Source organism: Schistocerca cancellata, chromosome 8, assembly GCF_023864275.1.
Source record: "Schistocerca cancellata isolate TAMUIC-IGC-003103 chromosome 8, iqSchCanc2.1, whole genome shotgun sequence".
NCBI lineage: Eukaryota > Metazoa > Arthropoda > Insecta > Orthoptera > Acrididae > Schistocerca > Schistocerca cancellata.
In genome coordinates this window covers 97,380,259-97,393,844 of record NC_064633.1, presented here as the reverse complement: position 1 = coordinate 97,393,844, position 13,586 = coordinate 97,380,259, and the positions used below count along the sequence as shown (strand labels likewise).

General features: G+C 39.5%; 1 protein-coding gene across 2 annotated transcripts in view; it reads right to left on the bottom strand.

The window, feature by feature from the left end:
* LOC126094685 (GRIP and coiled-coil domain-containing protein 1) overlaps window positions 1–13,586 on the bottom strand; it is a 135,853-nt gene that overhangs the window by 59,448 nt on the left and 62,819 nt on the right. For both annotated transcript variants that reach the window (XM_049909207.1, XM_049909206.1), the window contains exons 6-8: window positions 9,380–9,544; window positions 2,462–2,666; window positions 2,229–2,367 (exon numbers count right to left, since the gene is read on the bottom strand). In XM_049909207.1, the coding sequence (XP_049765164.1) occupies window positions 2,229–2,367; window positions 2,462–2,666; window positions 9,380–9,544 (509 nt within the window). The remainder of the gene's footprint in view (window positions 1–2,228; window positions 2,368–2,461; window positions 2,667–9,379; window positions 9,545–13,586) is intronic.

Sequence of the window (13,586 nt, the reverse complement as noted above, 5' to 3'; positions counted from 1 at the left end):
AAGGCCTCAGGGGTAGATGACATTTCCTCAGAATTATTGAGATCCTTAGAAGGAACAACTGTGATAAACTGTGTCACCTGGCATGTAATATATAAGAGACAGCTAAAATACCCTCGGATTTCAATTAGAATGTAATATGTGGAATAATCAGGTCTACTGCCAGAAGTTTATGTCGCTTTGGCACAATATTTCGGCCACGTAACTCGTTGCCTTCTTCAGGTGCTACCTGAGACTGCCGTATTGGAGGATCTTGTCCAATATTTAAGCCCAGAGGGTGGTGGACAAGACAGGCGCAGACGTCTGTTGGAGCACCAGGGAAGTGCCAACACCTCAGGACCAGCACCAAGCGTGCGTGGACCACAAACAGAATACCAAACATGGGTCCGGCCCCAGATAGCTGCCACGACCACAGATGGTGAACGAGCCGAGTGCAGACATCCGTGGGAGCACCAGGGAAGGGCCAAAACCTCAGGAGCAGCACCAGGGGAGCGCGGATCGTGAACGGAACGCCCGACACAGGACGCGCCTCAGAGAGCTGCCACAGATAGCGACCAAGTCGGGCACGGATGTCCAAGGAAGCACCGGGGAAGAGACAACACCTTACAAGTAGCACCAGGCGGGCGCGGATGGCAAAGAGAGCACCCAGCGCCCTCTGGGCATAAATATTGGACAAGATCCTCCAATACGGCAGTCTCAGGTAGCACCTGAAGAAGGCAACGAATTACATGGCCGAAATATTGTGCCAGAGCAACACAAACTTACGGCAGTAGACCCGATTATTCCACATGTCAAGATCTCGCCAGGAAAGCTTGAAGAGTTACATTAGAATGTAATAATTCATATTCCAAAGAAGGCAGTTGCTCACAGGTGCAATTGTTACTGAAACACTAGTTTAACAAGTCATAGCTGCAAAATACTGATGAATTATGCACTGAAGAATGTAAAAATTGATAGGCAGGTGACATCAGAGAAAAACAGTTTGGGTTCTACAGAAATGTAGCAACACACAAGACCATACTGATGCAGAAGATTAATGGAAAACCTGCATTTATAATATTTGTAGATTTAGAGAGAGCTTTTGACGCACAGAAACAAGAATGTAATTTTAAGGGTTGAAGAATGTGAAAGAAAAGCAGTAGTTGAGAAGGAAGTGAGACAGGACTGTAGTCTATGCCCAATGTTATTTAATCATCTGTACAACGAGTAAGCAGTAAAGGAAACCAAGGAGAAATCTGTGAAGGAAATTAAACTTTACAGAAAAACTTTTTAGGTTTGCCAATGACATTGTAATTCTGACACAAACAATGAAGAACTAAAAAATCAGTTGAAATGAATGGATAAATTCTTGAAAAGAGATTATAAGATGAACATCAACAAAAGCAAAATGATGGTAATGAGATGCAACTGAATTAAATCGGGCAACTTGCTCAGCAGCTTGTTGCTGAGCATGACACCCTCACCAAGTTCAACAACTACTTCACAACCTGTGCCATTTAGTTCCTTCCCTCCAGAACAAGTTTATCTGAACTATCTAGATGGGCATTATCCTTACAACACACTCTTCACCCACATAATCCTCGGGGCCCCAATCTTTGCTAAGCCACTATCCCCCCATTCTCTACCCAAAAATTTCTCCTTTATCTGTCCTGTCACCCACTATCAATCTATACATCTGAATCATCATCACTGTGCACCGCACAATGGTGTCCATGTGTCACATGCCTAGCCTGTGTACCTGCCACCCAGACCTTCTGCATTCTTACAACTTTGCCACAGGTGTGTGTGTGTGTGTATGTGTGTGTGTGTGTGTGTGTGTGTGTGTGTGTGAGGGAGGGGGGCACACACTCAATCATCAAAGGATGTCTTCCAAAAGTTAGCGAAGTTTTCATTCTTTTTTGTATGCCTGTCAATGACTCAAAATGTCTGCTCTTCAGTGAGTGGTCTCCTTTACACCCAAATTATTTTAGGTTTAGAGACTTATTTCAGGTCCTATACAGGAGTTTTTGCCTGAAGAGTACTGTCTTTGTCATGACTCTTACTGTGATTTAAGCTTATAATAACTACAGCTGTCATCACAGTTTTACTGTTTGGAGCTTTCACTTTCTTTCCTACTCGAATTTTAAATTTCTTACAAAACAAAAATATTAACAACATAGTGCTGACAACACATTTAAATACTGTGTGTTAAACTGTACATAAGCATAAATGTTTCACATAATAACTACTACCGCAGGTTAGCTGGCACCTGTCGTTGATTCTGTTGTTTATATAACTCAAATTCTTGCTTCAGTAAGTTGTATTCATCTTTGCAGGCTCTGTGCTGAGCTACAGTATCAATAGGAAAGCCAGAGACATGGTTCCACAGCACTGAAAGAAAAGCAGAGTTTTTCAGTAGTTCTTGATTTTGTCCTATTTTAACAGTTCACAATTTGAAATAATTAAAAATAATTCCTACACTGACCTGGAAAATCAACTGTTTTCTCTGCATGTTTGCTGGCTTCTTCCAACAAGCCTTTCAGATAAAATATTTTATCTATAATTGACTGGATATCATTTGTTCCTCCCAGTTCCATCTTCATTTTCATCTCTGTTGGGTTTGCAACATTTTTGTTATCTTCGGGCACTGTACTTATTGTTGGATCTAAGTTAAGTTGCAATAACTGATCCTGAAATACATTACTAGTCAGTGGTCCTACAAGTAAAGTTAGACGATACAGAAAACAACACAATGCTGTGTTTACTTTTAAGCAGCTTCCTGAGAAATAGTTAAAAATGAATTAACCTGCCCTGTATCATTATTCTTGCAATGGAAGAAAAAAAGGAATTTAGTGTGTCCCAACGACGATGCGTTCATTAGAAATGGAGTAGATCCTCAGAGTAGGGAATGAAATCAGCATCCTCCTTTCCAAATGAAAAATTTCGGTATTTGCCTCTCTTCTACACTCTGTGATCAAAAGTATCCGGACACCTCAAACATATGTTTTTCATATTAGGTGCGTTGTGCTGCCACCTACTGCCAGGTACTTCATAGCAGTGACCTTGGTAGTTATTAGACATCGTGAGAGAGCAGAATGGGGTGCTCCGCGGAACTCACAGACTTCGAATGTGGTCATGTGACTGGGTGTCACTTGTGTCATTCGTCTATACACGAGATTTCCATTCTCCTAAACATCCCTAGGTCCACTGTTTCCAATGTAAAATTAAATTAAATAAATAATAAATCAAATAAATAAATAATTAATTAATTAAGAGGAAATGTAGCAAATGAAAAGTAAAATAAATTTAAATTTTGCTGTTTGAAGTGAAGGTCAGTAGACTCTTCACATGCTGAAAAATGTTTAATTTACTTTCCTATGATCTCAGGGATATGATTAGCTGTCTCCTCGCCTCACGAGGAAATTTAGAACAGTTTTAATTTAATTTCATGGGTATCGTGTTGGCAACATGAGAAAAAATGTAGTAAAGCAAAATCAGTAACATTTTATAAATTGGGTATAAATGATTGTTTCTATGAAATAAAAAGCAGAAATACCAAATTAAACTATTATTATTTCACAAAGTAAGGTTTTTTTTACAGACATCTGACATCTCACGCTCTAATCTCACAGTTTTGGACATAATAAAGAATTATTATAATAGTCTTAGCTCAGCTATGGAGTGGAAGGAAAAAGTGTTCATAGTAAAGTCATGTTGGTAATCGCCATTGGCAATAGTAATGGCACAATTAAACAAATCCCTAACAGGAATACAATTTCAGTTCATTTGAACAAACATGGAAGAAAATAGGAGTCTGATAGCGTAAGACGCTGTCAGAAAGGCGTGCAACTAAGGAGAGAAAGAAAAGACGAGCGCACATTCTTATATAGGACAAAATACAGATGATAATGCTACGCCACTCGCGTTATCCTGGGTGTATATATTGCAGTGCAGTTAATTGGCACAAAGATTAAATTATATCTTAAACTTCTGACATATCGATAGGAGAGGAAGATAGTATGTTATTGTGTCACTGGCAGGGCACACTATTACAATATGTTTTTCATATTAGGTGCGTTATGCTGCCACCTACTGCCAGGTACTTCATAGCAGCAACCTCAGTAGTTATTAGACATCGTGAGAGAGCAGAATGGGGCGCTCCGCGAACTCACGGACTTCAAACATGGTCAGGTGACTGGGTTTAACTTGTGTCACATGTCTGTACATGAGATTTCCACTCTCTTAAACATCCCTAGGTCCACTGTTTCCAATGTGATAGTGAAGTGGAAATGTGAAGGGACACGTACAGCACAAAAACGTACAGGCCGACCTCACATGTTGACTGACAGAAACTGTCAACAGTTGAAGAAGGTTGTAATGTGTAATAGGCAGACATCTATCCAGATAATCACACATAAATTCCATACTGCATTAGGATCCACTGAACGTAGTATGACAGTTAGGCGGGAGGTGAGAAAACTTGGATTTCATGATCGAGTGGCTGCTCATAAGCCACACACCACACCGGTAAATGCCAAACAACGCCTCACTTGGTGTAAGGAGCATAAACATTGGACAATTGAACAGTGGAAAAACATTGTGTGGAGTGACGAATCACGGTACACAATGTGGCGAGCCGATGGCAGGATGTGGGTACGGCAAATGCCCGGTGAACGTCATCTGCCAACAGTAAAATTTGGAGGCGGCGGTGGTATGGTGTGGTGTAGTCATGTTATGAGGAAGGGGTACACACCCCTTGTTGTTTTGTGTGGCACTATCACAGCACAAGCCTACATTGATGTTTTAAGCACCTTGCTTCCCACTGATGAAGAGCAATTCGGGGATGGCGACTGCATCTTTCAACATGATCGAGCACATGTTCCTAATGCACAGCCTGTGGCGGAGTGGTTACAGGTCAATAACATCCCTGTAATGGACTGGCCTGCACAGAGTCCTGACCTGAATCCTATAGAATACCTTTGGGATGTTTTGGAACACCGACTTCATGCCAGGCCTCACCCATCGACATAGATACCCATCCTCAGTGCAGTACTTCATGAAGAATGAGCTGCCTTTCCCCAAGAATCCTTCCAGCACCTGAGTGAACATACGCCTGTGAGAGTCAAGGCAAGGTGGGCCAACACCATATTGAATTCCAGCATTACCGATGGAGGGCGCCATGAACTTTTAAGTCATTTTCAGCCAGGTGTCCGGATACTTTTGATCACACAGTTTATATCTGAATGCTCGTCGGGGATCTGAACGCTCACCTTCCCAAATACAAGTCTAATACTTCAACTAACTACAATGCAGAAAACTGATATATGGTTTCAAGGAAAGATGAACAAACAAATCTGGATCACATCCTCGAACACCGTCCCCCGTCCCATGTCAAACTCTTTATGTGTGATCTAGAGGAAATTTTCCTAGCCACCCAGCATCCAGAACTCTTTGTCTGATTCATGTCCATTGATATCTTGATGATCTAGACTGAGGGTCAATACATTCTATCCTTACTCCTCCACAGCCTGAACGGTTTCTCTCACACCTGCTTCACCTGGTCCTCCTCAGCCCTGCGTGTAACCTTCCTAATGTTGACCTTCAACTCTCCAATTGCTCTATTAAAAGCAATTCCCATATCAAGCCCACTGGCCATCAAGCAACAATTTGGCTGCATACTGAAGGTGTCACTGAGGGCTTTCATAGCGAAGCCATCACTGTCCAGATACAGTCCATAAACACATCTCCAATATCACACCCACACATATTCCTAATCCTTCGACCACCTCCATCTACTAACTGAAATAGGATACACTACTCCTCCCCCCACCCCCACAAAAAAGAAAAAGACCCATGAATGAGGAACAGTCAGCAATCCTTCTGACACCTTACAAAGTGGTATTCCACTGCTCATGCAATTAACAGAATAGCCTGATCCATTCGTACGTTACACCTTATTCCCAACACCTTGCCACACGGGTTATACCCGTGTGGCAGAGCTAGGTGCAACACTTGTACTATGCACCCTCCCAGTATATCCTATTCGAGACCTATCACAGGCATGTCCTGTCCTATATTAGGCACAACCAACTGTCAAAGAAATCACATCATATACCGTTTCTGCTGTAAATTCTGCAGAGCCTTTATGTGGGAATGACCATTAACCAACTGTCCATGACCACGCAGTGATACAACATGGTGTTGCAGTGTGTCAAACTATTCCACACATTATGTTTCTCAAGAGATGAGTTATGTAAGGTGAATGTGCATTATTTTTAAGTAATGACTTCAATGTATTAGGATCAAAGTAGGTTAAGATGAATATTTATGTTACTGAACGAGACCAGTGGAGACTACCGTATTTACTCGAATCTAAGCCGCGCTTTTTTTCCGGTTTTTGTAATCCAAAAAACCGCCTGCGGCTTAGAATCGAGTGCAAAGTAAGCAGAAGTTCTGTTGGTAGGTGCCGCCACAAGTAACTTTTGCCGTCGAATATATGTGGCGCTACACTATCATGCTTTGAAGGCACAAAGATAAATACTGGCACCAAAACCTCTGCGCCAGTAAATAAATTTAAAAAAAAGAAAAAGGTGGAAAACGAGCTTTTTTTCTCCGCCCCAAGTTTCGACCACTGCATTTTCATACATTATCCAACGAAGTAAATACAAATTACGTATTGTTCATCATCGAATGTAGCAGCCTTTCAATGTACTACGAAAATCCGACTGGCAAGACTGTTTGGGATGATTGTCAATATGGCCAACTCTACGTTCTGAATTTGTTCCTATCTGTGACAAGAGATGGTTGCTAATAGGAACTTTTATGAATTGTGAATCACATGCAGTATTCTCTTCATCATAAGAATAATACGAATATAAACATTTTGCCATGTATTCTTTTGTGTTTGCTGCTACTTCATTTAAATCATGTCTGCCTAATAAACTTCGGAACTAGAGTGAGACAACAGCAATCGCGGAAGAATATACATATCATGCCATGTTTATATTAGTATTATTCTTACGCCGATTAGAGATACGGTCAGAAATGAAGCACGACAACTGACTAGATTTTTAAATTTAAGATGACTCTAATTTCTGTGCAGAAGGTAATGTACTAAAGAGGTATCTGGAAAGATATTCAAACGGAGAAAATTTTTCGCTAAACTCTCCTTTACAACATCTTCTATCACAGGCAGTCTATTATTTGGTTCTTGTTGATCATTATCAAAGAAAGCAGCAGTGTAAGTAACAACAAATTGCAGTCTCTTGCCATTGTTTCGCTAATGAGACGATTTTATTTATTTATTTTTATTTATTTTCAATTGGAAGCTGCGGTAGCGCGTACAAAAGCAAGCCATGCCTTGAGCTGCGACAGGTCGTAAACACTCACTATCAGAATGTGACAAACAATGCGTGACACAGTACAATAATGCATTTTCAGCTTAGAGTGACGAAACACCTATAACAAAGTAACGGCACTTATCAGATCAAAGAAAAATAAGCAATCAATTCAACCCAGACGAAGCACGTGAAAAAGGAAGGGTACCCGTATAAATATGGACGGAGCACCTGACGCATAGCAATGGCTACCTGGTAAAGCTTAACTGCTAAGCTTACGACTCGAACCAAACTACTGTAGCTGTATCGTCATTCATTCGACCTAAATTGTATCTCATATTACAATGGGCCAACTTTGTTTCGATTTGGAGGTGCGGCCTAAAACTTTTCTCTACCCTTGAATTTCGAATCTCAAATTTCAGGTGCGGCTTAGATTCGGGAAAAATTTTTTTCCTTGATTTCGAGTCTCATTTTTCAGGTGCGGCTTAGATTCGAGTGCGGCTTAGATTCGAGTAAATACGGTAGTGCCACAGGCCTCTTTTGTGTTGGGTCTGATTAGCACCATCGTGAAAAACCTACCAGCCAGTGGCCATAAGAGAATATGGCCACTCACTGGTGTACTACATCACTGATATTTAATTACTGTACATTGTTGAAGACAGATGAAATGTTTTGATAACACAAATCAGTTACTCATTGTCCAATTGCCACACTGTGGAGCCTGTTTTATCTACTAAGCTGTTAACAGTATTGAAAGTAATACATTTGATTATGACAGAATGTTGTGTTGTATATTGTGTGTGATTATTTATAAAGAATATAATAAAGTTTATTCATGAGTGTTTGACTAAACATTACGAGTGGAAAATGTGTAGAAAAATTTAAAAATCTATCAGAAAAAAGGTTGAAGACTATAAATGTACATCTGTGTTGAATTGATTTTAAATAAATTGACATGGGCAGTGTTATAATTTGACAGTGATTAAAACAATTTTAACCAAAACTAGGAAGTGAGTAGTCCTAGTGATCCGGTATTACCTATTTATTTTTGCCAAGGTACATTATTACCTATTTATTTTTATCATGATACAGGCAAAATCTACAATCAATAATGAACTTTGTAGCAGCCAAAATTCAGAAGTAACATGTTGGCTGCAATGTATGATTTATGTAATTATCTTTGAAGCAACAGTGTCACTGTACATTTATCATACCTATAGAAAAATCAACATGACAAAACAAGATATTTTAATAATAAATTTTCTGCTCCCATTAGCTTTACTCTGTGAGAATCTAAGAACCAACCTTTAATGATGGATGAAAACAATAGACCATAAATATTACTGTGAAGAAAGGATGAAAAAAATTGCAAAATAGCAAACACACTGAACCGATGTACTGAACATAATGAGGGTTTCTGTCCACTCCCACTGTATCTATCTGCTTACTGCTACTGCACTGCAGCAGGGCCTAATTGCAAACTAGAATGTAACACTACACTGAGCACAACATGCTCAATTTCAGTAGGTGCTTCACAGTCTACACTGTACAAAAATTCCCTCACTATCAAAAACGCTGGCTTCTCTCAAACCACAATCTTCCTTAGTCCCTGCCCCATACCTGCCTAGTACCATGTCTCCTCATGTCACCCCATCCTTGCTTCACTCATTTTACACTCATATCCTACTCTCTGTAGCCTCGCTCTTCCTCTTTTCTATCTTTTCCTTCCAGTCTATTCCTATACATTGTTGTGTACCAAACATAACACCCCCTAGCTGCACAAGAGCAAGCTTACGGATGCCACATCCTTGTCCTGAGCATTTTTTGCCTCTTTATCCCTGAAGAAGTAAACTGTCACATAGCTTAGAAACATATTCAGTCATATTTATGTGCCTTCTGGCAACTCACTGTATAACCTACACAATGAATTGTTAACTTCAGTCTTTCTCTCTCTCATTTTTAGTTTCTTCTACTTCAGAATTCTCGGGATACAAGAGCAACAAAACTGAAAACAAAAGCAAAATTAAGTGTTAACACAGAGGAATGCAAATTACAATTATAGATACCTTGAGTTTTTGTATAGCAACTTGGTCCTGCTGAAGCTGGCGATCATACATGCCAACTGCTGATGACAACTCAGCAAGCCGAGCTTCTAAGCTAGCCACACGTTCTTCGTGCATAGCAGCCATATGCTTTGCTTGTTCCTCAGCATCAGCAGCCTTTTTCTGTTCCTGAAAAATTAAAATAATTTCACAGCAATAACTCACTGTAAAAATCTGATATTATTTTGGTAGCACAGAGAAATATGTTTCTCAATACCGTTACCAACAGATGAATAGAGTCTGTTTTTAGACAATGCAACATTTTAAGAATCATTAGAGGAGTGACACTTACAGAAAATCTTATGATGAACTAAGGCGTGCATATGATTTGTACACAGTGTGACTGCACATTCATAGGTTCCGTAAAACCTTGTGAATAATTGTATACGATCCATTGGATGCAATTCCCTCTTTTGCATCATGCAAGGATTTTCCAACATCCCGCAACTGCAAACTCATTGATGTGTAAGTGTGCCTTGTCACTATACATGATGTTGCTCAGAAAACTACCTTCCTCTCATCTACTTCAAAATCATTCAACAAAATCTAATCTATTTTTGTGATCATCTCCATTCATTCAGCTACTGCAATAACTGAATTCTGTAAAAATAAGAAAGTGGAACATATTGGAGAATTTGCTATACTGAAGAATATCCACTAGCCAATTTTTCAGAATGGCAAACAACTGACTTCACTGGACAAACAGCCACAGTGTCATTAGCCATTGCAATGTTTTGCAAGGAACAAGAGTACGCATAACTCAGTTGCTGCACAACTTATTCCATTCTGATAAAATATTTTCATTATTACCATATGATGTGCTTTAGTAAACTGCTCCATGGTTAGACACACAATAAAGAAATGTGAGAAATTCAGACTGGAACAACAATTAGAATATTTATGGAAATTGATAAGATTCACAACAATGTGTTCAATGAATAAACAGAAATATACTACGTAATTCAAAGCTGGCGCACTTTTTTAAAGACCCTTTATTGGAATGTTTTCAGGGGTAGTGTAAAAGTGATGTATCAGTATTATAGAAGTCATTACAACTTTAATATTTTAAACAGTGTCATGTAAGTAAATATCAGAGTTTAAACCATATTGAGCAAGTAGCCTGCAAGTAGTATTTTCACAATACAATGTATCACAATTTGAGGGAACATAAAAGCAGTGAAATTGGGAAAAAATGGAAACCAACCATAAATGATGTGACAAAGCAATGATGTACCTAACAGCTTCTGTCAGCACAATACTGGAGCCCTACCACACATATGGTAATGTCTGCTTCCCCAATTAGTTGTTACATACTGCAGAAAATTAGAGTAGGGGCACAGGTACACATGCACACACTGGCACGTGTGTGTGTGTGTGTGTGTGTGTGTGTGTGTGTGTGTGTGTGTGTGTGTGTGTGTGTGTGTGTGTGTGCGCGCCTTTCAATTAATAGTTATACATAGGGCATAGAGGAAAATATAGACACTGTAAGGTGATTTGTTCTTCCAATGTAATTGTAATTAAATAAATTTTAGTTTTTTCCCCTGAAAAAGACAGCATAAAATGACCCAACAATATAGCATGGCTGTTAGACTCAATGACCCAAGGAGACGATTCTCAGATAGCCACAAATATACCTGTGGCACAACCATCAATAACATTTTAGCACAGTTCATAGCAGATTTCAATGGTCCCAATTTTGTTTCCAGGAACTAAACAATGATCTCAATAATTTGTTTACATTTATTATTAATTAATCTATAGTAAATATGAGTTACTTTTTGGCAGCACTTTTACTATGTTTCAATTTTACAAATATGAGTGCTGCTGCTGAAACTATAGTTCTTTTGCAGTGATGACAATAGTGCTAAAGAGTTGGTATCGACCAACTTTCAGAATCTGAAACGCTATGGGTCTAAGAAGAAATACAGAATAATGGCTGCATTCAGAAATGTCAGGCAGAAATGGAAGCAAATTTTAGTAAACGAGGAAAAGCAAAAATAGAATTACATACACACAATAACAGTTAAGCGCTATAGTGCTATTCCTTACATTACCTGTTTATCATTCAATGCTTTGCATCAAATACCAAAATGCATCCCTGACACCCTTTTAACCTCTTATCTCTCATTTCCTAATCCTTCTAATCTACCTACCTGTCTCCCTCTTAGCTGATGTTTGCTGTAGAGCTATACCTTCTCATCAAGTCAAGTCACTTAGGTGGAGGAAATGAAAGGCCCTCTATATCAAATTCTACTGAAGAATTCACATCTTGGTCTCGTTTCGATTTATTTTAACAGATAACATATCTGATATCCATATACCCATCTTACAGATTAAATATTTATACAAAAGGAACTCCAGGTAAAAATAAATAAAGACACGCAAGCTTATACTTGTGGGTGTTTAAGGGCTGTCACCAAAACACACACACACACACACACACACAGAGAGAGAGAGAGAGAGAGAGAGAGAGGGGGGGGGGGGGAGGGAGAGAGAGAGAGAGAGAGAGAGAGAGAGAGAGAGAGAGCGCATTCTGACTGGAGGGGAGGGGAAGGGAAGGGAGGGGACTTGTAGCATCTCTACTTCTCCCTACAACTAACAGCCCCACCAGGAAGGCACTAGCATCCTCTCCCAGATCTACTAAGTTATCCCCTCTCCCCACCTTGTGCCTCCTTTTTACCCTCACCATCCATCCCAGCAGATAGTTGCTACAGCAGACACAGTCGGGCTCTAGCACCCTGAGACAGTGGCCACACATGTGTGTGTGTGTGTGTGTGTGTGTGTGTGTGGTTTTTTTTTTTTTTTTCCTACTGCAGAAGGCCTCAAGAACTTGTCCAAAAGCTTTAATATTTTGGCAGTCTCTTTCATTGTGCCTTTCTCCGACTCAATGCTTCTTTATATGCTGAACAGTAATTTGCTATTTTAATTCCATCCTGGACTGTCTTCAGTACAGCACGGTGTTTACAGTCCAAATGATGTTATTAAATAACTCCTGTTTCACAATGCAACATGTTTATTTACAAATTCACTAATATGGATGCTTTGAAATTAACTAGAAACAGTTTATTAAGTTCTATGAATGATACTACCAACTAATCAACTTCCTTCTCAACAAAATTATTACTATCAAACAGTAACATTGTGTAAGATGATATACTATAAGTTTTATCTGTCAAAGCCAGTTTATTATGGTAAAAAAGGAGTCTAGGGAGTCTATTAATAATGTATAAAGTTTTCCACCATGGAAACAAGATAACGTTCACCAGTTAAAATCATCTTTTGACTGTATTTCTTTTCTTTTTTCTTCAAGTACACCACCATCAGTGTTGCATATAGGCAATAAAAAAATCGTAAACTCAACACAACCTTACTTACGAATCACCTTTCATGAAAAGTTAAAACCTCAACTTCAAGATCTGTTACCTCCCCGAAGACTATGTAAGATTTTCCAAGGTAGCTGTTTTGCATTCCTTGTCATAGATAAATGTCATCTTTTAATGTATTTCTATGTACAAGGGTTATTTGGAAAATAAGGAACAATCGGTCACGAAATGGAAACTACAGTGAAAATCCAATGAAGTTTTGCACAGGTGTGTTGGGCTGTGTCTAGTACGTCCGTCGAACGCATTACATCATTCTTTTTAGTTCTGAGTACACAGGGAGCACCTAAAGATACCTAGAACAATAGTGTCTCCCGCCAAGTACAGGGGCCTGGTGAGAAATTTCACCTGAAGCTATGCAGCCAACATTACATAACGGTCGTGTGTCTTCTTCTTCGAGACAATTCTCAGCCGCATTCTGCAGGGGCAATGAAGATGCTCCTGCATCGTTTTCAATCGGATATATTTGATTACCGACAATACAGCCCATAAATGTCTCCCTCTGAGTTTCGTCTCTACTCACATGAACTGCTGGCTAACAAGACAACATTTTGGCACAGACAATGAGCTGTACGCCAGCGTAGAGAATAGGCGGAAAGCATAGGCGGCTGCCTTCAATGACGAAGATATCGAGAAGTGGGTAGAATACTAAGTCCGACAGGTGACTATGTACATAAGTAGCTGGAAGTTGTACCTAACTGTTGCAAATAAAACAGTTTTGATTTTCACTGTGGTTTCCATTTCACGATCTATCGTTCCTTACTTTCTGAACAGCCCTCATATTTTAAGTA